The 25,599-nt window shown below is 40.9% G+C and overlaps 1 protein-coding gene across 2 annotated transcripts in view; it reads right to left on the bottom strand.

Annotated features, from left to right (window-relative positions):
• FBN1 (fibrillin 1) overlaps positions 1–25,599 on the bottom strand; it is a 213,841-nt gene that overhangs the window by 166,575 nt on the left and 21,667 nt on the right. For both annotated transcript variants that reach the window (XM_034783356.1, XM_034783357.1), the window contains exons 3-6: positions 24,007–24,089; positions 22,584–22,682; positions 16,170–16,265; positions 14,683–14,778 (exon numbers count right to left, since the gene is read on the bottom strand). In XM_034783356.1, the coding sequence (XP_034639247.1) occupies positions 14,683–14,778; positions 16,170–16,265; positions 22,584–22,682; positions 24,007–24,089 (374 nt within the window). The remainder of the gene's footprint in view (positions 1–14,682; positions 14,779–16,169; positions 16,266–22,583; positions 22,683–24,006; positions 24,090–25,599) is intronic.

Here is a 25,599-nt window from a genome sequence, read left to right on the forward strand (position 1 = left end):
CAAGTAAGGGGGAAGTAAGGACTGTATTGTTGCTCCTTCATTCACAGTTCAATCCCTGCTCTGCTCCTGGGCCAGCTCAGGATAAAAATCACTGCTGATAGCATTTGCGGATGACTCAAAGATTGGCAGAATGGTAAATAACGAGAGCAAGGCAGTCATACAGAGCAATCCGGTAAGGTGGGCCCATTCAAGCAAGATGTATTTTAAGACAGCCAAATGCAAAGGTATATGTAAACCATGTTTCTGTCGCTGTTCATAGAATCATAGAATATCAGGGTTGGAAGAGACCTCAGGAGGTCATCTAGTCCAACCCCCTGCTCAAAGCAGGACCAATCCCCAACTAAATCATCCCAGCCAGGGCTTTGTCAAGCCTGACCTTAAAAATGTCTATGGAAGGATATTCCACCACCTCCCCAGGTAACCCATTCCAGTGCTTCACTACCCTCCTAGTAAAAAAGTTTTTCCTAATATCCAACCTAAACCTCCCCCCACTGCAACTTGAGACCATTACTCCTTGTTCTGTCATCTGCTACCACTGAGAACAGTCTAGATCCATCCTCTTTGGAACCCCCTTTCAGGAAGTTGAAAGCAGCTATCAAATCCCCCCTCATTCTTCTCTTCTGCAGACTAAACAATCCCAGTTCCCTCAGCCTCTCCTCATAAGTCATGTGCTCCAGACCCCTAATCATTTCTGTTGTCCTCCATTGGACTCCCTCCAATTTTTCCACATCCTTCATATAGTGTGGGGCCCAAAACTGGACACAGTACTCCAGATGAGGCCTCATCAATGCCGAATAGAGGGGAATGATCACGTGACTCGATCTGCTGACAATGCTCCTACTTATATAGCCCAAAATGCCATTAGCCTTCTTGGCAACAAGGGCACACTGCTGACTCATATCCAGCTTCTCATACACTGTAACCCCTAGGTCCTTTTCTACAGAACTGCTGCCTAGCCATTCGGTCCCTAGTCTGTAGCAGTGCATGGGATTCTTCCATCCTAAGTGCAGGACTCTGCACTTGTCCTTGTTGAACCTCATCAGATTTCTTTTGGCCCAATCCTCTAATTTGTCTAGGTCCCTCTGTATCCTATCTCTACCCTCCAGCGTATCTACCACTCCTCCCAGTTTAGTGTCATCTGCAAACTTGCTGAGAGTGCAGTCCATGCCATCCTCCAGATCATTAATGAAGATATTGAACAAAACTGGCCCCAGGACCGACCCTTGGGGCACTCGGCTTGATAGCTGTTCCTTTTGAACAGGAAAAGCAAGTTTGTGGGGGGAGAGGATGGGGAAGGGAACCTGCCAGAAGAGTGGACCAGCTGTCCCCTGAATCCAGTTACTATGGAACTAGCTGGTAAACAAAGGGAAAAGGTGACAAACCCTTGGAGCATGGTTAGTAGGGCATCTCCAAGGGTGGGGGCCAATACCACTCCCAAGAATAAAGATAAAAAAGGCATCAAACTCTTCAGTGCTGGACCCAGAAGGAGACAGCCATACAGGAGGGAAGATGAAAATCTCTGTGCCCGAGGGGTCATGCTCACAGGGCTGCTTTTACTAATTGCAGCAAGAAGATAATCACAAGGAGGAGGATACCAGCCTATTCAAGGAATTAGGCCCATGCTGCTTGTTCCGCTCAGGACAGTGTGGTGACATTAATGCCAAATCAGTCGTGCATATTTTAAATGCCTAGGATTTGTGGCCTATGTACCGTTTTGGTACTGACGATATTGGTATGCTTGATACTACTATTTTTTGTTTGCGTAGTTAGAGCCCTGCAAATCTGCAGATATCCACTTAATATCCATGGACCATGTTTGCGAATCGCGGATCAGATGCGGATACAAATTTTGTATGCACACAGGGCTCCAAGCACAGTATTTGCTGTACGGCTGTAATGATAAGATTGCGTTTAGATTTCGGAGGCATCTTAAGTTAACCCTCAAAGTGTCCTCTTACAAAAACTTAAAGATTTATTTTAGTCTGAGCAGCTTTGCTACATTGTGGTGTCTTTATTCCAAACTGGAGCAACTCAGGGTATGGGCATCCATGACTGTCCAAATTTGCTTATTTATCTTATGTGTTATCATCCACAGGTGGGAGCTCTGCTGTGAAAACCAGACTGAACCCGCTCACTATTCCTGCAGGAAAATGGAATTAGAGTGGGTACTTGTGTAATCAAAGTTTAGTGGATTACATACACATCTAGCAACAAGAAATGCAGGCCGTACCAACTCAATGGGGGGGCTGTATACTGGAAAGCAGTGACTCTGAAAAGGATTTCAGGGTGATACTGAATGAGCAACTCAACATGAGCTCCCAGTGTGATGCTGTCACAAAAAGAGCTGATGTGATCCTTTGGTGTATACCAGGGATCAGCAACCTTTGGCATGTGGCACCCCAGGGTAAGCCCCCTGGCGGGCCGGGCAGGTTTGTTTACTTGCCGCGTCCGCAGGTTCGGCTGATCGCAGCTCCCACTGGCAGCAGTTTGCCATCCCAGAAAAATGGGGGCTGCGGGAAGTGACGCGGGCCGAGGGATGTGCTGGCCGCCTCTTCCCACAGCCCCCATTGGCCTGGAGCAGCGAACTACGGCTGGCGGGCCACGTGCTAAAGGTTGCCGATCCCTAGTGTATACACCGGAGATGAGCGAATAGGAGTGGGGAAGTGATTATACCTACACTGCCTTGGGGAGACCGATATTGCAATACTGTGTCCCATTCCAGTGTTCACATTTTAAAAGGGCTCTGGAAAAACTGGAGAGGGCGCAGAAAAGAGCCACAAAAATTATTCAAGGCCAGGAGGAAATTCCTTACAGTGAGAGACTTACAGAGCTCCATCTGTGTAGCTTATCAAAAAGAAGATTGAGAGATGACTTGATTACAGTATATAAAGACATTCACAGGGAGAAAATACAACATACTTAAGGGCTATTTAACCTAGCAGAGAAAGGCAGAATAAGAACCAATAGCTGGAAGTGGAAGCCAGATAAATTCAAATTAGGAATAAGGCTCAAATTTTTAATGAGGGTGATTAACCATTGGAACAAACTACTAAGGAAAGTCCAGAGTCTTCAGATCAAGATGGGATGTTTTTGTGGAAGATATGCTATAGCCAAACATAAGTTATTGGGCTTCGTACACAGTAACTGGGTAAAATATAATGGCCTGTGATATGCAGGAGGTCAGCGTAGAAGATCCTATGGTCCAGTCAGGCTTTAGACTCATTAAATCTATGAACTATATGCTGCCCTTTACTCAGGGCAGACTGTAAGACTGACACAGAAATACAATATTTATTAGTCGCATATTTTGAACAGTAAAAAGGCAAAACCCATTTGGGTAGGGCTTTGCCTCCTAGTTAATGACTGGTTGGAGGCAAAGCCCTTTATTCCAAATGGCCATCATCTGAGAAGAAATGCTTGTGCTAGGGGATCATTATTGCTACTGTCATCATCATCATCATAAGCTGAGCTATAAAATAAGAACATGAACTAAAAATAAGGTAAGGATTATTGTATGTGTTAATGGTAAAAGTTATGCTACCCATTAAAACTGGGGATCAAACTTTCAAAAGCACCTAAATGACATAGGAGCCTAAACCTCATTTTCAAAAATGGCTTATGCAATTCAGAGTCTAAATCTCACTGAATTTCAATGGGACATAGGAGCCTAGGTGCCTACATCACTTTTGAAAATGTGACAGTCATTTAGGTGCTTTTGAAATTCTTACCCTAGATCCTCAGCTGCTGTAAATGTGTTACAGCTGAGGTACTGGCATCGTGATGTGAAGGAACCCTGCACTGCTGGAGTCCTGTGTTGTAGCTTTGTTGCGGAGAGAGGATTTTAGTCTCCATAAGTCTCTATCCATCTGTGTCCTAACCACTACGTGCACTTAAAATAAATATATTAAAAGAAAATTTAAAAAGAGAATAAATGAGAAATGTGATTTTCAGAGTGAACTGGAGTACTACTACAGCTCAGGAACGTTCTCTCTAGTGCAGCGGTTCTCAAACTGCGGGACTCCAAAGTGGGTCATGACCCCATTTTAATGGGGTCGCCAGGGTTGGCGTTAGACTTGCTGGGGCTCGGGGCTGAAGCCACAGTCTGAGCCCCATTGCCCAGGGCTGAAGCCCTCAAGCTTTGGCGCCCCCCAGGGCAGTGCCCAAGATGGTGGGGCTCAGGCTTCAGTCCCCCTTCTCGGGGTCATGTAGTATTTGGTTGTCAGAAGGGGGTCATGGTGCAATGAAGTTTGAGAACCCCTGCTCTAGTGCAAAACTACAGAGGTGGCAAATGGATGCATGGGAGAACCCTATGATAAATCTTGACATTAGAAGTACAATATGTTGGACTGGGACTTGAATGACAATCAGTAAATGAGCTGGCTAGATGAGTAACTTTATTGTCCTATGCTGTCTGTGGATATTGATATGTATAGTTGAATTTTGCTGATCTCTGTTGCCCAAAGTCCAGTTAAAGAATTATGGATATTTGTTCTAGAATCAATATGTGATTTTAAGACTTCTAGTGGTGTTCATTTTTAACAACAGTAGTGGTTTGTTGGTTACTTTCCCCAATCCTTAGACATTAAAACCTTTTTACAAAGAGAAATACTCAACCCTGCTTTCTTTACTCAAGTAAAATGCCTATTAATCTCAACAGGAGTTTTGTCTGGTTAAGGAGTGTAAAACTAGCTTTTTATTTTACAGCAGAGCAGAATTTGGAGACAGATCTTTCTCTCAGGGCTCTTTCCTTTTCAGACCTTATTTAGGCCTCTTTTCTTTTCCTACAGTATTGCTCCAGAGTGCCAAACAGTACATGCTGTCACTGAAAAATATAAAAACCACTCAGTCATTATTCCTGAACTTCCCAAGGCTAACTAGAAGTGTGAATGTGGCTGTTGTAACCATTCTTAAGTAGTTATTTCCGATCTTCTTTTGCAACTTTTATGTTGAAATGAAATTAGGAAATTATTTCTAAATGCAACATTTACTGTACAAAAGCATTGACTTTGATAGGGAAAAAATTCATCCACTTTATTACAAGTAGGTTGCAAGGGGATATGACAGGAAATTTGCACTGACCATTCTGACCACCTCTACTTAAGATCTGTTTTCATTACAGATAATCCCCATTTTGCAGCTGACCTACAGACAAGAATTGTTTTATTTGGAAATACCCTTGTCAGTTTATCCTTGCATCAAGTATGATCTATGATGTTTCAAATGAGGGTCTCTTTCCTTTATTAGAACTGATCATTATTCAAGCTTTGGATCATTTATTTTAAAAATAAGAAAAAAAAAAAAAAAACCCCTCACATACTCAACTATTTGGAGAGCATATGCATTGGAATTTCACTACGCTGTCTCTTTCTGTTGCATTAGTAACAAAACTTGCAGCCTAATGGCTCAATAAGGGGGAAACGGGGAAGTATGAATGGAAAATATTCACATAAAATTTCTTGGTGATTCACAAAGAAAACATTTGTTTTCACAGCAACAAATCAAGAGATTCTAGGTACTTGTGCTTTCTTATATCAAAACACAGAGGCCCAGAGCAGAACGAACATTTTTCTCCATAAATGGCTGCATGCACAGTTAAATAGGTTCTCAGCCTCATTTATTATTTTAACCCCAGGAATTACCATTTAGAAAGCCAAACACCTCTCCAGCCAGAGCTCCTACAGGAATTCCTTTTTCTCGGCTATTGTATGTTCTAGGAAATATGTACTGAGCAGTAAGCTGAGAGGTACCTGAAATGGAGGTAACTGGGGAATATATTTGTAATGTTGGTGAAAAAGTCAAAATAGCTTGCATGTTCATGCTCATCATGGAGGCCAGAGATGTATCTGTATGGAGACAGCTCAAACGCAAAGAATAGTCATTCCTGCAGTTCCTTCAGTGCATGAAACAACTGTCCTTCATGACACAATACACTTCTATATAGGATTCCTCCAAATTCCCTATAAGGCTTCACAGGGTGCAAATCTAGCAATGCAAGCTCTTCAGGAAGTTACATTCTTCACCTATTTGCACTGTGTACGTAAGTCATATCAGTACTAATGTGAAATCTGACAGTCAAGCAGGCATGGACATCCTTTCTTGTATATAATCTCAGCAGAACTCATTGATGTAATTATGTCCTTGCACACAAGGCTTCTTAGATACTAAGGGCCAGATCACGTACAAGAGAAGTCAATGGGAGTTTTGTCATTGCCATCAATGGAAGCCGAATCCAATCCTTAAGTAATAATTATGAGTCACACACACATATACCCCAAAAGAACTTGTGAACTGCTCAATCTTTGCAGGATTAGGCTCATACTTTGGGCAACAAAACTCCAGGAATTATTTCAATCCATTATTGTTTTTAAAATATCTATATTACAATTTATAAAGTCTGTCTGCATAAATTGATACAGTTAATTGCTGATGATGGGTCCCATCTTTTCTACACTGAACACAATGTGGAAACTTTGATCTTCATTTGAATTTTTGCACACCTACCAAAAACAACAACAACAACAACCTAAAACCCAGTACATCATTGCATATCTAAAGGTCATTGGCCTTAACAGCCTGTAGATAAGGTAGAGGTTTTTATAATGAAAATCTTTTTGCACTTTATTGTGGCATTTGTGAAAATTCTTGTTGCTTTGGTGGGGAGTTGGTTGGTTTTTGTTGTTGGGTCGAACTGGAGCGTGTGTGATGGTTTCCCTTCTCCAAACAGAGCCTTGACTTCAATGAGAATTTAAAAAATACCCGTCAGTATGCATGAAGAATTAAGTTCCTCCCAGAAGCCCTAAGTCCCTCTGCACTGAAGCATATGTATCATGATCAGCTTTATGTATCTCTCTAAATAAGCACTTTTTAAAAGATGCTATTTAATATTTGGCGATGCACAAGGTATAGAATAAGCAACAATATATGGCTAGTTCGATTAGGGTTGCCATATTTAAAAAATTAAAAAAAAGAGGATACTCCACGGGGCCCTAGCCCCGCCCCTTCCCCACCCCCAGCCCCAACCCTTCCCCGCCCCAACTCCGCCCATTCCCCGCCCCTTCCCCCAAAGTCCCCGCCCTAACTCCCCCTCCTCCCTCCCAGCCACGCGAAAAGGGCTGCCCAAGCGCTACCGGCTTCACGGTTTGCCGGACAGCCCCCAGACCCTGCGCCCCTGGCCGGCGCTTCCCCAGCGCAGCTGGAGCCCGGGAGGGGAAGCGCCCAGCCGGGGGCACAGGGTCTGGAGACTGTCCGGCAAACCGTGAAGCCAGTAGCGCTCGGGCTTCGGGCAGCCCCCATGCCTCCGGACACTGCGTCCCCGGCCGGGCACTTCCCCTCCCGGGCTCCAGCTGCTCTGGCGGCGCAGGGTCAAGTGGCACGGGGTCTGCCCGAAGCCGGAGCGCTCAGGCAGCTCGGCTCTTAAACAGAGCTGAAGAGTCCGGGGAGGAGCAGAGCAGCCGCGGGAGAGGAAGTGCCCGGCCGGTATTTTCCTGGACATGTTCGGCTTTTTGGCAATTCCCCCCGGACGGGGGTTTGGTTACCAAAAAGCCGGACATGTCCGGGAAAAAACAGACGTATGGTAACCCTAAGTTAGATAATTATATCAGATACATATATGTAAGGACCAGAACAATGGCCAAGTCCTTTCCCTACTCAGGAACTACTAGTGCCTAGTACAGGGGTGGCCAACCTGGGGCTCCGGAGCCACATGCAGCTCTTCAGAAGTTAATATGTGGCTCCTTGTATAGGCACCGACTCCGGGGCTGGAGCTACAGGCGCCAACTTTCCAATGTGCCGGGGGATGCTCACTGCTCAACCCCTGGCTCTGCCACAGGCCTTGTCCCGACTCCACCCCTTCCTGCCCCATCCCCTGAGCCGCCATGCCCTCACTCCTTCCCCTCCCCTCCCCGAGCCTCCTGCACGCTACAAAACAGCTGATCAGGAGCTGTGGGGGAGGCGCTGATCAGCGTGGCTGGTGGTGGGTGGGAGGCACTGGGAGCAAGGGGGGGGAGCTAATGGGAGGGCTGCTGACATATTACTGTGGTTCTTTGGCAATGTACATTGGTAAATTCTGGCTCCTTCTCAGGCTCATGTTGGCCACCCCTGGCCTAGTACAACTACCCCTTCTGAAGTGTGTTATTGCTTACTCAAACTCCTTGCTACATTTGTTGCTTTAAATAACTCAGAGTTTTAAGCTGAATTTATCAAATTCAGGCCTAGAGATCCATTGATTATATGTTGTGTATTTTAAAGCATCTTAAATTGGGTGTGTTAATTGTGTAATGTGGACTATTGTCCACAGGATTAAGCTACAACCTCCATTCCAAAAGCGAAAAACTCAAGTGGATTATCCATTTAGTTCACTCTCTTTCATGCACAAAAATCCTCTAAAGCACTAGCTTATTTGGAAAGAAGAGCTGCAAATTGGGTTTTAAAATTGAAAACATTTTATAATAGTGTGTTACAAAACTGTGCTCAAAATATTTTAAAGGAAAAAAAAGTCACTCCAATGCTGAGACTGAATCGATTAAATTTCAGCCTGGTGCAAATTTTCATGATTAAGTTATAAACTCATGAAAATAAGGGTCTACAATAGCAACAGTTATTACAGGCCTTCAACTACAGCTGTGTTAGAGTGTGCTGCTATAATATTGTACATGTATTAACGTTACTGGGCTGCAGAAATTACATGTCTATGTCAACAGATGTGTTTCTTGGAAGCCAGCTACAAAAATCAAGTTTATGCAAATGTTTGCCAGCTACCATATGCTGCAATACTACTTTAAATGCGACATAAGGCTTTGAGAACATACTTTTACTGCTATCTACACTTTGTTATTTACTTTCCATTTAGACTAAATACCAGAGACGGGGCACGCTAAGGGGTGCAGCGTCCTTGCTGTAAAAACATATTCTACCAGTTGTAATATTTAGAAAGAAGAAAATATGCATAGCACTAAGGCCTGGTTTGAGCACAGTTAGTGTTCGCACTCGCATAGAGGATCTCTGGGAAAGATAATTTTACATAGCGCATTCCATTTGGGAACTTTTAATAATGGCCAAACATAATTAAAAACCAAGCAAAAATCCCTGTATGAAGACAGCAGTATAGGAATGACTCGGTGTGCAGGAAAAGAATTCATTTACTCATATTCTGAGTCCAGAAAAAAACAACCCACGATACATTTTAAATAATATTTGAACTACCTTGGGCCCAATCCTGCTCCATTAAAGCCAATGCCAAAAAGCCAGTAAGCAGCAGGATTGGGCCCTTTATGTTGCCACAAGGACTTGAACAAATAAACAGGGCTGTATCATGTTCCAAGAGCTTTCACTATGTTTCTCCAAATGGGTCTAGGTAGCAAAAGCATGCTTTTCAGGTCGTTTTTGTAGTGCAAGTACAATAGCCATGTACAGCATCAATTGTACATTATATACAGTTCATCCTATTAAAGTACAATTATCTGAATGTAACAGGGGAGAATGATATGTTCAGAAAATCAAGGGAGCTTTCAATGCAATTAGCAGGCAGTGGATTTTGGATTATAGGGGATTTCTGATCATTAAGTGTGTACGGTCTTTTCTGAACTGAACTTTTTTGTTCATAAAGCGCATGATTCATTGAGCTATTTTGAATGGCAGAAGGAAATCTGATTTTTGGTTTATTAATCTATTATTTGGAGTTTATTTTCACTAAGAACTTGATCCTGAGAGACTCATACGCTCAAAGTTAAGCATGTGCTTAAGGGCTTTGAGCACTTGGGCGCTTATCCAGCAAAGCACTCAAGCACATGCTTAACTTTGAGCGTATGAGTCTCTTGGGTTTAAAGTTCAGCACGTGCTGAGGTACTTCATTGGATCAGGACCAGAGCACTCAGCATCTTGCAGGATGGAGCCCTAAAAGCTGAAATCCTTTCAACCAAGCTAAGCTCCATAAAATATTCTCCCGCCTAGTTAATATATCTTAAATCTGTCTTAAATTCTTTTAGGAAGCTTTTCCAATTCCATTACCCTTTCATTGTTTAATTTATGCCATGTCCATCTTTCCAATAAACATCATCCCAAAGAAATACCAAGTCAGTTTTATTCATAATGATACATCTGCATATACTTGGCACTACGCCCAGTAGGCTTCCCCTGCTCTGGAAAGGAGCCAAATACTGTACTCAACAGCTTAGAAGTTATCGATACAGGTATATGACTAATGCAATCATGCCATAGCCATCAAATAAATCAGGCTCTAAGAGAATATACGTCATTGGTGGCATAACATACCCTCCCGCAATGTGCTGAAGATCTCCAGTAAATAAACAACATTCCTTTTGACTTTGTTTATAGTATTTTATGTCAGGAAGGCTTCCACTGATCCATACAAAATGCAATTTGTATGCTCTAATCATCCAGGGCCAGATGCTGCCCCTTCCAAGTCAAAAGTACTTACGCCACAGATTTCGGCAGATCTCACTGCGCTATCATGTCAGCAGGATTTCTATTGTAATAGGCCCTTTGATTTGCTTGCTTTGGTGCTTGAAGGAGCTGGCCTCTGGGAAGGGCTTTTAGATCTTCATTTAGCAAGCACATGGCCAGCATTTTAGTTAGATATCATAAATCCAGCTTGTCTCACGTTACGTATATGGACCAAAACATATGTAACTGAAATACTATTTAAAACAGCTTAATATTAAAGGCAAGAACCACGTTGCATACCTCGGGATCTAAGAAACGTATACAATCTTTGCTACAACAATAGAGCCTTTTCATTGTTTTCCACTCAGATTATTAGGCTACTTCCAAACGATGTGTTAGATTGTCCAACAATACACTGCATAAGAATGCTATACGCTGCAACATTATGTAGTAAGGGTTGCAGGATTCTTTGGCATGTGACATACATGAACTAAAAGGTATGCCACAAACATGCTTTTTGACTTCAATGATTAATGTTTGTAGACAGAAGCACTATATAATTTGTAGCCATAATACATGCTTTAGACCATTGGCCCAACCCAGAAGTCAAACCACAGCTACACATGTGTGATGTGCAAGGCACATACCACAAAATCCAGCCACTTCATCTCCCATTGCATTTACCTAGAAATGGTACTATCAAACAAGAAAACTGGGTCTATTTTGCTCACTCCAAAATTGAGACGTTTTAAAAGAATGCTGCCACATGTAGTTCTCATTTTATTCATGCTTAGATAAAGGTGCTTCCCCTTTGACATGTCAGGTTTGGTCGGAAGAAAATAGGTACTGTTTTACTTTACATAGTATGCATCTCCACTGTAATCCACTCATTGGCTCACATCCATTCATATACATATAATAAGTCCTCCAGGGAGAGTCAAAAATCTACATCATGTTCCTGATACTAGAGTGTGCATTTGGATCTCTGATTCAACTGACAGATGTGTAAAATCACATGCAGGCAGAGTGCCAGACAACTCCCTAGTGACAACACAGGTGCAGATGGTGAACAAGGCAAGTTATTCCAGTCAAGGTCGGCATTAGCTTATACTCAAAATGTTCCCTTCAGAGTGAAGTTTTTCTGATGACATAGTATGACTCAGGGATCTGGAACCCCACCCTTTCTGGTGAACAGGAATATATTAGCTCAGTTAGGTACAGAGGCTGCAGCGATGAAATACATGCAGCATGTATGAAAGAAATCAAACTTCAAAGATCCACAGGGGGCACTATCATTTGGCCTCAGCTTTGCAATAATCACCACCAAGAACAATTAGGGTGTGTTAATCACAGTTCTCTCTTTTTTCTGATAATTATGGACTCAAACATGTATGCTAAAGGCATACAGAATGAAGACACCAGGCCAGGCCCTGGCCCCTGCTACGGCTCCTTTGCTCCGGTCCATGCGACTTTGTGCCAGTGGAGTTGGCTCACTTGCCTGCCCAGGATTCCACAATGGCATAAAGGTTGGCTTAGCCAGCTCTCTGGCCCCTCTTCCAGCCTGATATAGGGAGTATGGCTGGGAATGTGGGGCACAGCCAGAACACTGCTTGGCTCCCACAACCCCCAGCTGGTATAATGGTTTGCAAGCTGTTGCTGCTAGACACACATGTGAGCAGCCTTCCACTGCTCTAACATGTGCTGGGAATCAAACTGGCCCCTGACAGCCCCAGAAGCAGGGGGCATAAAGATGGCATACAGCCACCATTGTTGTCTCCCTCCTCAGATCCTGCACCGGGCAGAGCCTCACCAGATCCAAAGCTTGATCCCAATGGCTGCAGTAACAAGCTCTGTCTGCAAGGCTGTATGAATAGTCCCTGTCCAGTAACGTTCAGTACTCCTGAATACAATGAAAACACTAAGATAATTTTATTTCCTTCAGATTTAGAAGTCTTTAATCTCAGATCCTTTAGCACTTTTTGATCCCTCACATTCCTCCCTGCCTCACAGACTTGAACGGCACCTTTAATCTGCCTACCATCCCCACATGACATACAGGGCCAATTTATCAAAGTCATTGCAGGAACTGCCCACTGCACAAGCACAAATCAGGACCCGTGCAAATCCTGTTTGTGCACATGACGTTTGAAAATCTAGACCACAGTGGTGGTAATGGTTAAATTCAGAGGTGGTAAGTAAGATGCTGTGGGTTATATGTCAATAATTAGGTAAACATGGTTGTGCAGCCATCTATGGAGTTTACAGTGGCACATAATTAATACGCTGAGGAGCTGGAAGAAGGCATAAGAAAGAGTAAAAGTAAGAAGGCACTCCTTCTTTAACCTACATATTCATATATCTTCCAGCTGTTAGCTGCTTTTCCTGCTACGCTCGTGTCTTATAACCTTTGGGACATGTGCACCAACTCAGTGCACCAACACTCAGTGGGTCAAATTCAGATTTGATATGCAATGGGATTCAAGTTACACCTCTAAGCTTGTGTAGAATTTAAGCTTGTGTGGTGTACATGCAAAGGGCACCATGGGAAAATGCAAGATGCATACACTTGAGACTCCTCACAGAATCTGACACGATAGCTTCTAACATATCAGTATCATTCTCCCTAAAAAAATCTCCAGAAATCACCAGTTTAAAATATTGATAGCAAAAAACCAAACAGAGGATTTGTATGGTGCACCCATACAGTTTGCAGAAATATTTCACCAGAAGCTTTGATCATAAAAGCAAAACCATACCCAAGTGAACTGTACACAAGACTTTTCTTAATGCCAATTGTAGGAGTTCTCTCTGCCCTAAGCAAAGTAGGAAATGCTTACTACTTCCCACCTCGTGACCAAAGACAGAACAAACAGTCATATATTTTGCTGCCTCTAATATATGGCTGCTTTAGCCTTTAGGTAACCACCTATTCTGCCTGTATAGGAGAGCCAGCCACAATTAAGAGCCTGAAGGTACAAACACCCAGAACACTCACTGAAGTCTAGGTGAGTTTTGGATGATCAATATCTCTCAGGGTCAGGCCCAAAATGAGCTCTGTAATATCTATAATGCATGTTTCTTTAATATTATTGAGCATATACTAAATTCTAATTTATGGATGATCTAGATGAATTTTCAAAAGCAGCAAATTAATAGACCATTTTATCAAATTTAAACAAACGTTATTTTCAAGACTATAAAGAGTTCAACATGAGGATTACAGTAAAACAATGATGCCTGGCCTCTGTCCCCAGTGAGCCATTAAACTGATTTAATTTCCTTGAAACAACCCAGTATAGCAGATAAGGCAGTTGGTATGGCTGTGTTTTCCTCTGGAAACAGCTGTGCTTGTTGCTATGGATACCCTTAAGCAAAAAGTTTTAAATCGGTAACAACAAATTCATACAAGATGTAAAGAACCGAGTAAACCGTGCCAAAAAAACCCAAAACAAAACACAAAAAGAGTCAGGATGCTGCTTATCGTCATTAATTAAATGCATCAGTCCGATTGATATGAAAACAACAGAGCTATTCTCATAATTTAAACACAGAGCTAACACTTATGTAAAAATATGGCTTGATGCTTTTATTTGACAGCTTTTGGATCTAGGTGTTTTCATGAGCATCGCAAATGGAACAAAACATAGGCCTTAATCAATTTCATACGTTTTTTTTTTAAATCAAACTTACATATTTCTATAACTAACACTGAATTTTTATTTTCAGTCTAAAAGTAAAATAAGACTCATTCAGTTGTGGGGGGAAAATGTGACATCTCTACATCCCCTGAAACAGTAATTAAATGGGGAGTTTTGCAACAGAAAAATAAAATGAGACTTGCAAAAATCTATCATCAAGCTGCATAAGGACTATAGAAGCATGCCATCAATCAGGTACATGGAATAGAAAGTTAACAAAATAGGAGATTGAACGGTTAGTCCTATATAGAAAGTAAGTATTCTATCCATCAATAGATCATCCATCCTCAGAGATTACATCCATGAGAGTTAAGCTAGTCTTACTCCATAACTTTGCATGAATGCATATAAAACCTTCACAATTCTCTCAGACTGCAGTTTTGCTTTCAATGAAGAATGTGCATGCTATTCTTCAAGAAGAACCTTATTTACATTAATCATTCACGGTCAATAATAAAATTCTACAGTCTAAGTTGTGTCACATCATCAGTATTTTCAATTTACAATTATAATAAATAACCATTAAACCAGGTTCACTAGAACGATAACATATACACCAGTGCGCGTGATCTAGAGCACTTACCTCTTTCACACTGAGGTCCAGTGAAGCCATATGTACAAGCACATCGGTTTGGAGCCACACATCTCCCTCCATTAAGGCACCCATTTTCACAGACAGCTGCAAGTGAAGGGGAGCAAAAAATAATCTTAATTCACATACTTTCATAATAGACATAGTTTTACCAGCTTCAGGAAAAATGGTGAAGACTAGGAATGTAATGAGACTGGATATTTTAATTTAATTTAGATACAGGATCTATTTTTCAATGATTTTTTAAGTCTATTTTTCAGTTTTTACACAACTTCACAGCCTTAATTGAGTGAAGAACATTAATTTTTCCAAGGACATATATTGCAAACACCTTAAAAATCAGAATCTTTCTGGGCTTCTGGTGTTTCCCCTGTATGGTACAGTCTAATTGTGCTTGTTTCAAACATCCCTTTACATTTGCCATTAATCTAAGTAACGTTTAATTACTAGAGAGTAAACAGATTAGGGCTGGGAAAACATATTATCTCCAAATCTTCCAAGTTCTGTCCATGCCTTCGTACAGTCCAGGAATAAATTAACAGACTGATTTGTTCACTCAGACCTATCAGAAATATGATTAAATGTCCCAGGGTTTCTTGTTGACAGCCAGTAAATCATGGTATCAGACAGGATAGTCCAAAAAGATATCAGTACTCATGTTTCATTGTTTGGATCCAAAAAGAGGTACACCAGGTCTTGCAGCCTCATATGACATGTCATGAGATATAGAACCCACTTCTCTTGGTTATTACAGAGGAGAAGAGGTGGGTTTATACAAGATCTCACTAAACCTAGCAAATATCCTATCCGAAAGAGGCAAAGGACTCTTGTCATACATTACAGAGATCTCACACGCCTAGATCAACTATATGCTTCTTTAACAGAGCTGCACTTTCGTTAAAGGCATTACCAGCTATCTGTATTGCCTAGTTAGTATAGCTCCAGTCTGAACACAACAGCTAAGAACAGATGTAATTCAATGCAAAATATGTTGGTCAAGGAGAGTAACTATGTCAAGCAACCTTAACTAATGCCAAAGTGAACAATCTGGTGATCCGGTACACTACATAATTCTATGTTTAAAAATCCTCACATTACATAAAGTTATTGCATTAAAAAAAACCTTCAGAAACTCTACTGTATAGAAACTGAATCCCTTGATAATACTGAAATTTAGGGCCTATTGCTGCAATGTGTAAACCCCTGGAGGCCAATGTGAATTTTGCTAGCGTAAGAATTACAGGATCAGGTTATATCCAATTATTATGAATTTACTTGATGTTTATTTTAATAGTTCTGATCAGAAAGAATTCACTTGGCACTTAATTCAAAGTCACGTGTGTTCCTGTAAAATTCCACTGTAGTCCAGCAAGAGCGAGTCCAGTGTTAGCTTAGAGTTAGATTTAAATTGTGACTGATCTGTGTGTCTCAATATTGTGTACCTTTACAGTCTACATACGTAAATATTGGTTACTTACGCTGTCCGCAATGTGTTCCTGTGTATCCTTTCTGGCAGAGACAATGGTCATCACTGCAGCTACCTCCATTCATACACCTGATGTTGCAGTGTTGTACTTGAAAGAAAAATAATAATTTTTCAGAAGTTAGCAAAATAGTCAGAAATAGCTAAATGGCTCAGTGATTATTTTAGGGCTTTATTTTGTGAAGAGCTGAGCATCAAGGGAGTCATTAGAAATAGAGGGTGCTTAGCATCCCTTAGAATTAGGTCTTTGGTATGTAGAAAGTGGAAGAGAAAACAAAATTAAGTTTCAGTATTAAGGGACTCAAAACACTGCCAGAAACAAATGAGGGTAGACCCTCCAGCTCCTATTCATTGAACTAACTGGAATTTCACACACAAGTGAGGGCTACAGGATACAGCCCCAGTTTACAGTGGTGAAACTAAGCCAGCAGAAAAGGGAAAGCAAAGATGATGGCAGGCACTACCAGGCAGTAGCACCAGTGTTTAACATCAGCACAATGGAGGAACAGGCTCATGTGGGGAGCCAGGAAGCCCCCTGCTCCTGTTAACACATGCAGATCAGGAAGGGGAGCTGCAACATTAGGACCTCTAGTGGGAGAAGGTGGAACTGCAGTGCAAATTCTCTGACCTGTCTATGTGGGGTCTTTACAACACCAGACAAAGGTGCTGATGGCTGATGTGTTGGGGGGTGTGGAGGAGGAGTTTAGGGTAGCAGTGCTCCCCAAAGCCAGAGAAAGGGGAAGCGCTCCCACATCTTTTAGCAAAGGAAGGGTAGCTGTATTTCATGTTCCCCCATACCTAAGCCTTTGCCATTTACGAATGGTTAACATGCAATCTACCTCTTACGCCAATAAACTGAAAAGCCTGCACTGCACTTTTCTGATAATAAGGACAAATATGTTATTCAATGAAGAAGTCAGGAACCACTTAAGTATCAGGCACTTCATTTGTATGGAAGCGGAGAGGCCTTATGATTTAATTCTCCTCACAGCTCCCAATGTCTGATAGATTCCAATTGAGGCAGACATTCTGAATATGTAGCCAGGAAATGATTTCCTTCTTAACAGGAACCACATGAAAGACTCCTCCCCAGATAGGATTACTCTCAGATTAACGTTTTGGTAGATTGGCAGAGAGCACAGGATACCTACCATGCTGTCTGAAATGGTCAGAGGGACTGAGGAAAAGAGACTGCGCAAGAAACCACTGCATGTTACTGACAGATGGCAAATCACCACTGAAAGTTTGCTGCCGCCAAAGCTCCTTAGATCCCTTGGCAATTTAAGTTCTACAAAGATGCAAGTGAAGTGGTTGTTGGGTTTTTGTTGTTTTTAAGGAGAAATAATAACTGTAGCTTTTGTTGCCACAGGTACATCTACCACTCTATAATATATCCACCAATATAAACACACATTGTTAATGTTTAAATTGTCTGAGGTTAAAACTAGAACTTATATTTCCCATGTTTCTAATAGTTGTGATACATCTTTGCTTTTCTATGGAAGTACTTTAGGCAACAAAAAGTGTAATAACATTCCTCAACAAAAAGTGAAAATATTCAGAGTAAGTGTCTAAGTGAAGGTTTTTGGACAGCATCCTAAGTAGGTCAGAAAAAGGTGTATAGTTACTTTAAAATGTGTAGTTCAACTTAGCTTTATACAATCTTAGAAAAACAGAGGGGATTAGAAAAAGCATAGGAAATGATATCATCTGTCAAGCAGGGTAGGAACTTAAAAACCACAAACTGATTTCAATTAGAGCAAGCCAAGCCAAAAGCTAATTTCCATTCCCACATGAGTACCAAAGCCATTTAAATACTTTGAACTACATCTGAGATAAAAAGGTTAACAGTAGCTTAACTACTAAGTTTTATATTATTTGTTCAAGCTGAAAGCAAAAGGATATTTCCCCATTTTGGGAAAAGGAATGGTTTTACATAGAATTCTGAAAAAAATAGTTTCCATCATTTGTCTTACTTCTCAAAGGCACTCTTCCAAAGTAAAATATTCCTCTCTACTTTTTAAAATACAATGATGGGAGTTTGGTGGTACACACAGTCATCATTACTAAAACGGCCCATTCAAGTCGGTGAGCTTTCTCCTCTAGTACTATGCAGCAGAACCAGTGACATACAACAGGGAATCTAAACACTGACTTTGGACCCTCTCTTGACATTTTTTGGAAACACCAGTTCAAATACTGAAAATTCTAAAATATTAACCTTCCAAAAATGTATAGAAACACATGCATAGGCTGTCCAGGCTTTGGATCCATGATTGAAATTCTGAAAACCAGCATACTAATAAAGAGCCAGACACTCCCCTTGGTTACACCAGCAATTTCCTCTCGTTCAGCTGTGTTATTCTACCTGGGAGAGAAGAATCTGGCCCAAAAATTGCAGATCAATTACGGCACTATCAAAAAAATACAGGAATTACATGGGACTGGTCAGCTAGTACACATGGCTTTGCCATGTCTTAGATTGCACAGGAGATGGTTTAAAAAAACCAAAATAGTTGTTCTTTCAGGCCCAATCCTGAAAATCAATCAATCAATCTACACTGAGAGCTGCCTTTGACTTCAAACAGGAGTAGCTGCAGGAAAAGAGCCTTATAAATATACCTATTGCGTTGACAATTAACACTCAAAACTATGTGTAAGTAATATTAAAGTTGCTACACAAATGGAAAAAAATGGGCAGCACATTCAAAAGTAACAAATCCTGATATTCTAACTAATTTTTCAGTGAATATGAGTAAGAACTTCAGGATTTGGCTTCACACTGAGTTCCCATAGCATATCATCATACCAATATAGCTCACAACACATTCAAAAGATGATTAAGCAGTAACAAGGTAACACGCATTGTCCAGTCAATGACTCAAGCAGGGAAACATAAGGGTCTTCAGTTCTGATGTTAAGGACAAAAGCAGCAGCAACTTCAATATCTTTGGAAAAGGGGCACTTTGTAGGATCAAGCACAGGAGTATCAGAGAAAATATATTAGTGGCTACTTTTAGAGAATTCTGTGACAAGAAAGAACATTTCCACTCTAGCCCAGGTATTGTATAGAAGAATTCCAGCCAGCAGCTGTAAATGTGAAATGAGATCTTCATGGCAACCCAAATGCAAAAGACGTGCACATCCTAAGCATGCTTTTTTTGCGGCGTGACTGACTCCGAAGACCAGAGCTAGGCGGTGGACAGTAAGCCATGGAATTATAACCACTGATCATGAGAGAAGGTGCATTCTGCCTCGCTGCATGTTACACAGAGCATGGCAGGAAGGTTGTGATGTCCCCAAAAGCCTTGGAAACATTCAAAACTTAAGATGATATAGCTTCTTCCTGATGGCAGCAAAAAATAGAAAGGCATGAGCTTTGGGAGGTTCTGATTGGTTTGAACAAGGACCTGGAGTCAGAGTCCTGACCCAAAGTCCACTGAAGCCAATGGAATTCTTTCTGCTTGCCTTGCATTTTTTAAATGACATTTTATTCAGGGCCTTTGTGGGATGGCTGTGATAATGTCTGTGGACTGACCCATGGCCTCAGACAAGCTCAAATACCTACAGACCTGCTGACTGACTGGATACATTTTTGAATCGGAGAATTCTCCAAGCCCAAAATGACTTAAAGGAGAAAGTTTTTCCATTTACAGGAAGGTGATCAAATCCCATTGGGTGATATCACTGACTTCAGAATCCCCCATTCCAATGCAACAAGGGACTCCTGAGGAGATGTTCCAAGAGGGAGGAACCAGGCAGGTCAATATCTTAAAATGCCAAAGAAAAGCCTTTGCTTGTTGGCTTGCTTGACTGCAATGGCTGCTGCCATTAGCTACTGGCCTCAGGATATGAATGCCACTATGACTGACCAAGAAGCCAGTGTTTCCTACGTCCTCCTAGCTAGCCACCAAGGGGCAGGAGTCCAGCAGCATGAAACACTCGAAATTTGACATTTACAAGGAAGTAACCTCTAATCAGCCAGCAAGGCTGTTGAGATTAAAATATCTAAGCCAAGAAAACCACCAGCTAATCTTTTCAACCATGTACCAGCTTCCTAAAGCTGAATGAAACCAAAAAAGAATTGGGACAACCCAACCATCCTGCATAAATAGCAACCTTTTTGGTTTGGTTTTCTTTTCCAATCTTCTTAGCAGAGTAATTATTTGGGCAGGACGTCTTAACTGGGACCAGAGCTGTAAGTCTCAACATTAACTTCAGCTTGGGAGCTCCCTGTATCAGCTATGTGACTGGGACATGAATGTATCCACTGGCATCGAGATTGAGAATGCCTTGCTATTTGGGGGGCTGATAACCAAGACTGCTGCCTTCCCGAATTATTATGTAGAGCTTACAGGGAACTGTTGGTTTATTTGATATGATTTAATCAACATGATAATTAGATTAGTTTTATGATTTTATATTAACCTACTTTCTTTAAATTTGATTTGTTTGTTCTTATTTTATGCTTTTGCATAGTTTAGTTTAATTAATAAAATGTATACATGTGGAAATCTGGGTGGTTCACACATATCTTCCACAGACATCAAACTTGACCTGAAGAGTCCTGAGGTAAATAAGAGTAGCAACTCTATGACCCACCAAATGGTGATCCACAGGACTGCTCTATAGTCCTCCCATAAAAGGGCCCAAACACTTAGCTTTTGAAGGAAAGTTGACTTCTGTAAATACCATTTTTTTCAATAAGTAACGTAGGTTCCAGAACCTTTGAGGGCCCAGAGTGCAGGATGCCAATTGATCAACATCAAGGTTGACCAATTCCCCATACTGTACACCCCCCTCCCACTCCGCACAGGATGTATTATGGATGGAACAGCAGTCTTAACTTTGAATTTTCACTCCTCCGTAGGTCTGTCACAAACTTAAATATTGTTGAATCAAACTCACATTGTGAACAAATAAATGTCTTTACCCATGTTAATAATGGCACTTTAAGGGCTAGCTTGTGCATTCATTACTTAGGTTGGTGAGTACTGACTCATACAAGATGTCTCACTGAAGTCAACAAGACCACTCATATGAGTCAGTATTCATCAGTGGTAAGGTTTGCACTATCCAACCCTACACTGTGAGAAGTCAATGTTTAAAATACAACATGCTTGCCACTGCATGTTTCCTTTTGCATGTCTCTGAGGTGGGACAGTGAAAAAACAATGAAGTTTGTTTCACTGTTCTTTATATGGTTAAGTTTCAGGTTCTTAAGCTGCAGTATTTGGGTTTCAAAAATTGCATGGCAATAATTATTGGTTTAAAAACAATGGTTTTAAATCAGAATTTATATTTATTTTTGTTAGCATCATTTGCAGAACATTTCCATTTGTCTTTTATAAAACCAAAGATTGTTTTGACAACATTTTAATTTAGAGCCAGATTTAAGTTGACAATAACCCTTTAATGTTAAACAGGTTTTTTAATGTCACATTTCCTTTGTTTCTTAATGGTAGCTCCAAGCTATTGTGGTCTATTGCATAGATATATATTCATGGAATCTGTCTATGATGCCAACTGTGCTAACCAGTCACACAAAGTCTATCTTCTGAAGTCCTTGTGCCGTTGAAGTGCTTGGTGATAAAAATTACTACATAAAAGCTCACCTACGCAGTAGACTGTATTCTAAGTAACATAACTCAGTCACTTTTTATTTTAAACACTGGTTTGCTTTACTGATTAAAAACAGTGTGACCTCCAAAAGTTTTCCTAAAACTACTGTACCATTTAAACAAATCCTGAGTGATTTTTTTAACATGAGCTGCATGTCAAGTTGAAGTGTTAGTGTTTTATAGTATATATAGAAAATCCACAATGTTAAAATAGCCAAAATCTAAGTACAATATAAGGGAAAAATTGTCAGCACTGATTAAAAATGCTGATTAGTATAATACCCTAAGATATAATAGGAAATGGCCAAATTCTGTTTTCTGTTATACCTGGTTAATCCCTTTGAAATCAGTAGGATTACCCAGGTAAATAAGAACAAAATCTGGTCCTCCAATGCCCCATATGACTTCACCGGGGTTATACAAGTGAGTAGAATTTGGCCCATTGTCTGCAATGACATGTCTATCATGATGCATTTGTGCTGTCGATGTGTGCAAGTCTAGTGTCTGGTAGAGAAGAGGAATTTTCCAGAAAGTAAAAAATGCTGGAAGTGTGAGTACTGGCAAGCTAATATGGTTTCTAATACAACTAATTTGGTTTTAATTTGGCAAAAAGGAGCCTCTCCCATAGCTAGCTTCTGAGTCATTCTTCAGTTTTCATCACAGGACACTAGGCCTTCTTTGCTGTGGTAAGCAGGTCTAGTGACTCAGAGGTTAGTTGTCAAACATTATTGGCTGCTGATAGCTTGACAGACTGCAAACAGGCACGGAAGGTACAGCAGAATACTTACTTGACTTTGAACCACAGGAAGGTGCTATCTGGCCATTTGGGCATGTGCACATGTTTGGTCTTGAACAAAATCCATCCCCACAGGAATGTCTGCAAATTGCTGTAAATAAAATAAAAAAGGTTTTAAAATATGTTTAACCCTCCCCCGCCCCATAAAACACAAAAGGCACCTGATTCACAACACAAATAGAGTATAATTACTAAAATATCTACAGAGACAAGGTGGGTGAGGTAATATCTTTAATTGGACCAACCTAGACACCCATAGCCCGCAGAGAAGCATGCAGGTGACACCCTGAGTGTCTTGTGTGCTGTACATTCCTGGATCAGCAATTCTAACTCCAACAGCCTGCCTATGGCACAAGAACTCCACTTTGGCTTCCGCCCACTTTGGTTACTATTTGCAGGGTGACCCCAATACACTCCCAGTCCCAATGTTCGCCAAAACCATCTGTCCTGAAGTGTCCAGCCCTCTTCTTATGCAATAGATGATATTCTCTCACTCACCTTCTCTCTCTAATATCCTAGGACCAACACAGCTATAATAACACTGCAAACAAAATCTCTGCACACAGAAGGCAGATTCCATGTGTGGAAATGGAGAGCAAAGGGGGCCCATCCCATTATTTGTAGCGGACAGCCAGACTCGTGCTCCCTGAGAACAAGGCATGGTCAGGCATTAGGACCACCTGTAGTACTAGATGCCCAAAAGGGGACACGCCTTAGGAGCCATGTGTCCATGGTGTTGCCTACTGCATCACTAGTGAAGGATGGTGCTGATGGGTGTGCAGGCCTGTACCTTTCATCTAGCACCAGAGATGTACACGGCAATGTGATAGTTGTCACCTCAGATATTACTCTCCCTATCTATGTCATCCACAATCAAAACACCTCTGATAGCTGTTGCTGGTATGGTACACCTTTACACAAACACACACGTATAGATACCTATGGTTGTACATATATTTTATACCCCCTACGTATATTTCAGGACTAAAGTATAAAGAGGTCCAGCACATGCACGTAGCATAAGTTCCTTTGCCATGTGGTGTTGCCTCCCTCCTTATGAAAAAGCATTCTTGTTTAAATGGGGAAACAAAGGAACAAATTCCATAGCTCCTAACTCCTGAAGAGCCCGAACATCGCTTGGCTCAGGGGATTTACCACAGACTCAAGAGGAAAATATCTGTGGGACTCCCTTGTCCAAATATTGTCAACACATCAACTATATACATGCTGTACTGTAGCTTAGAGGGGTTTTTATATTATCTTGCATAGGTTAAAATAGTAAATAAATGCAGTATGGCAGGTACTGAACTGATACCAGCAATAAATTCAGCTTTGCACAGTCAAGATAAACACACACACACAATGCAACGAGAAAAGATAAATCTCGGCCACAATGTTCAACAACAGTAACTTACGGACTATGCACTGATTTCCACCAGGTAGCGTTTTCCATCCAGGGCAACAGTAGGCATTGTAACGTGATCCACACACATTGGGTCTAAAAGAAAAATTGGTTCTTGTTTTTCTCCAAAATACATTTTAATAACCAAGATTTGAAAATGTCAAAAATAAAATCAGTGCAGTACACATTATGGGAATCGGCTCTCAGCACAAATGTAGCTAATGGTCTATGCATATTTAACAGGAAGCATTTATACTAGTTATTGGCTTTAGTCATGCCTACCCTCGTATGATGCCAAAAATGACATGGCAAAAATGTGAAATTAATTAATATAATTAAACTACTCAAAGCAAAAGAAAAAATGTAACAGAGATCCGATAACTCAGATGCTACTGAGTATTTATGTGGACAATGTTAATTTAACTTAGGAAACAGAACAACATATACAGGTTCAACCCTGCATTCCTCATGCCAGCAAAACTCCCACTGAAATAAGAATAACTCAGAATAACTCCCGACTTCTTACAGCTTCATGTACTTTTCTATGTCCTTACCGTGCTCTAAAATGCTATACTACTCCTATTTTGACCAGAATAACAGGAATGCAAACTATTACATTAGCAAAATTAAAAAGCCAATACATGTAAATATTTATTTAGCAAAAATGTTAGCAAAAAAATTAAAACGTGTGTTTCTAGTGAGCTGAAATGCCTGTGAATTAAATACTAAGGCACCTGGTATACTGAGAACCTATTATTGCTACTCACTTCTTAGACATAGGAACCACTGGGGCCAATCCTTCAAATTCAGACTTCCCAGCAGTAGTACCTTTTAAGTGAGTGGTAGATAAGTTTTGCAAGATTGGGCTCTGCAGTGTCATATTTCTAACAGTCAGTGAAAATACACAAGTTGAAAACACCATTCTGTGCCTCTCAAGGTTCAAATCCTCCTTGTTTTACTCCCATGAGTAGTCCCACTCAATGGAACTACTCCTGTAAGGAAGACTAACAGAATATAGCTCCAAATGCAAGAAAATAGATCTTCCTTTTCTTTTACATACCATAACCTTACTAGGGGCCAGATCCTACAACCCTTCCTCAGGCAACACAACTTGAGTGAAGTATGCCAAAATCTAGACCTTGATAAATATGGATTCCTTAGCATACCCTCTAATTTACAGAGACAGATTAAATGCTTGTTTTTCTTTTTAGGACATTGTTTGACCTTTTTTAGTTTTTTTTTTTAAACTATGAAATATAGATACAGAAAGTTCTTCAGCCATAGTATTACAATGTCTACGTAAACATCTGCCCTGCATGATGCGACAATTCAAGCATCGATTTCCAAACTTCCTTGATATTTATAAGCATTTATTTGTGTGTATGTCCCAAATTACTGCCTTATATTTTTCTAGTGATATGCATTATTAATAGAATCTTATGTATTATTATTTCACCAACTTCAATGGCATCACTTTGGTGATTAAGGATATGACCCAAAGCCCAATGGCAACACTCATCAACTTCAGTGGGTTTGGAGTCAATGGCTCCGTGCTCAAAAAGGTAAGTACGGGCTGTATAATTGGGCCCCATTTCTCAGAACATCA

This window comes from Trachemys scripta, chromosome 10 (assembly GCF_013100865.1).
Source record: "Trachemys scripta elegans isolate TJP31775 chromosome 10, CAS_Tse_1.0, whole genome shotgun sequence".
In the NCBI taxonomy this organism is placed as follows: domain Eukaryota; kingdom Metazoa; phylum Chordata; order Testudines; family Emydidae; genus Trachemys; species Trachemys scripta.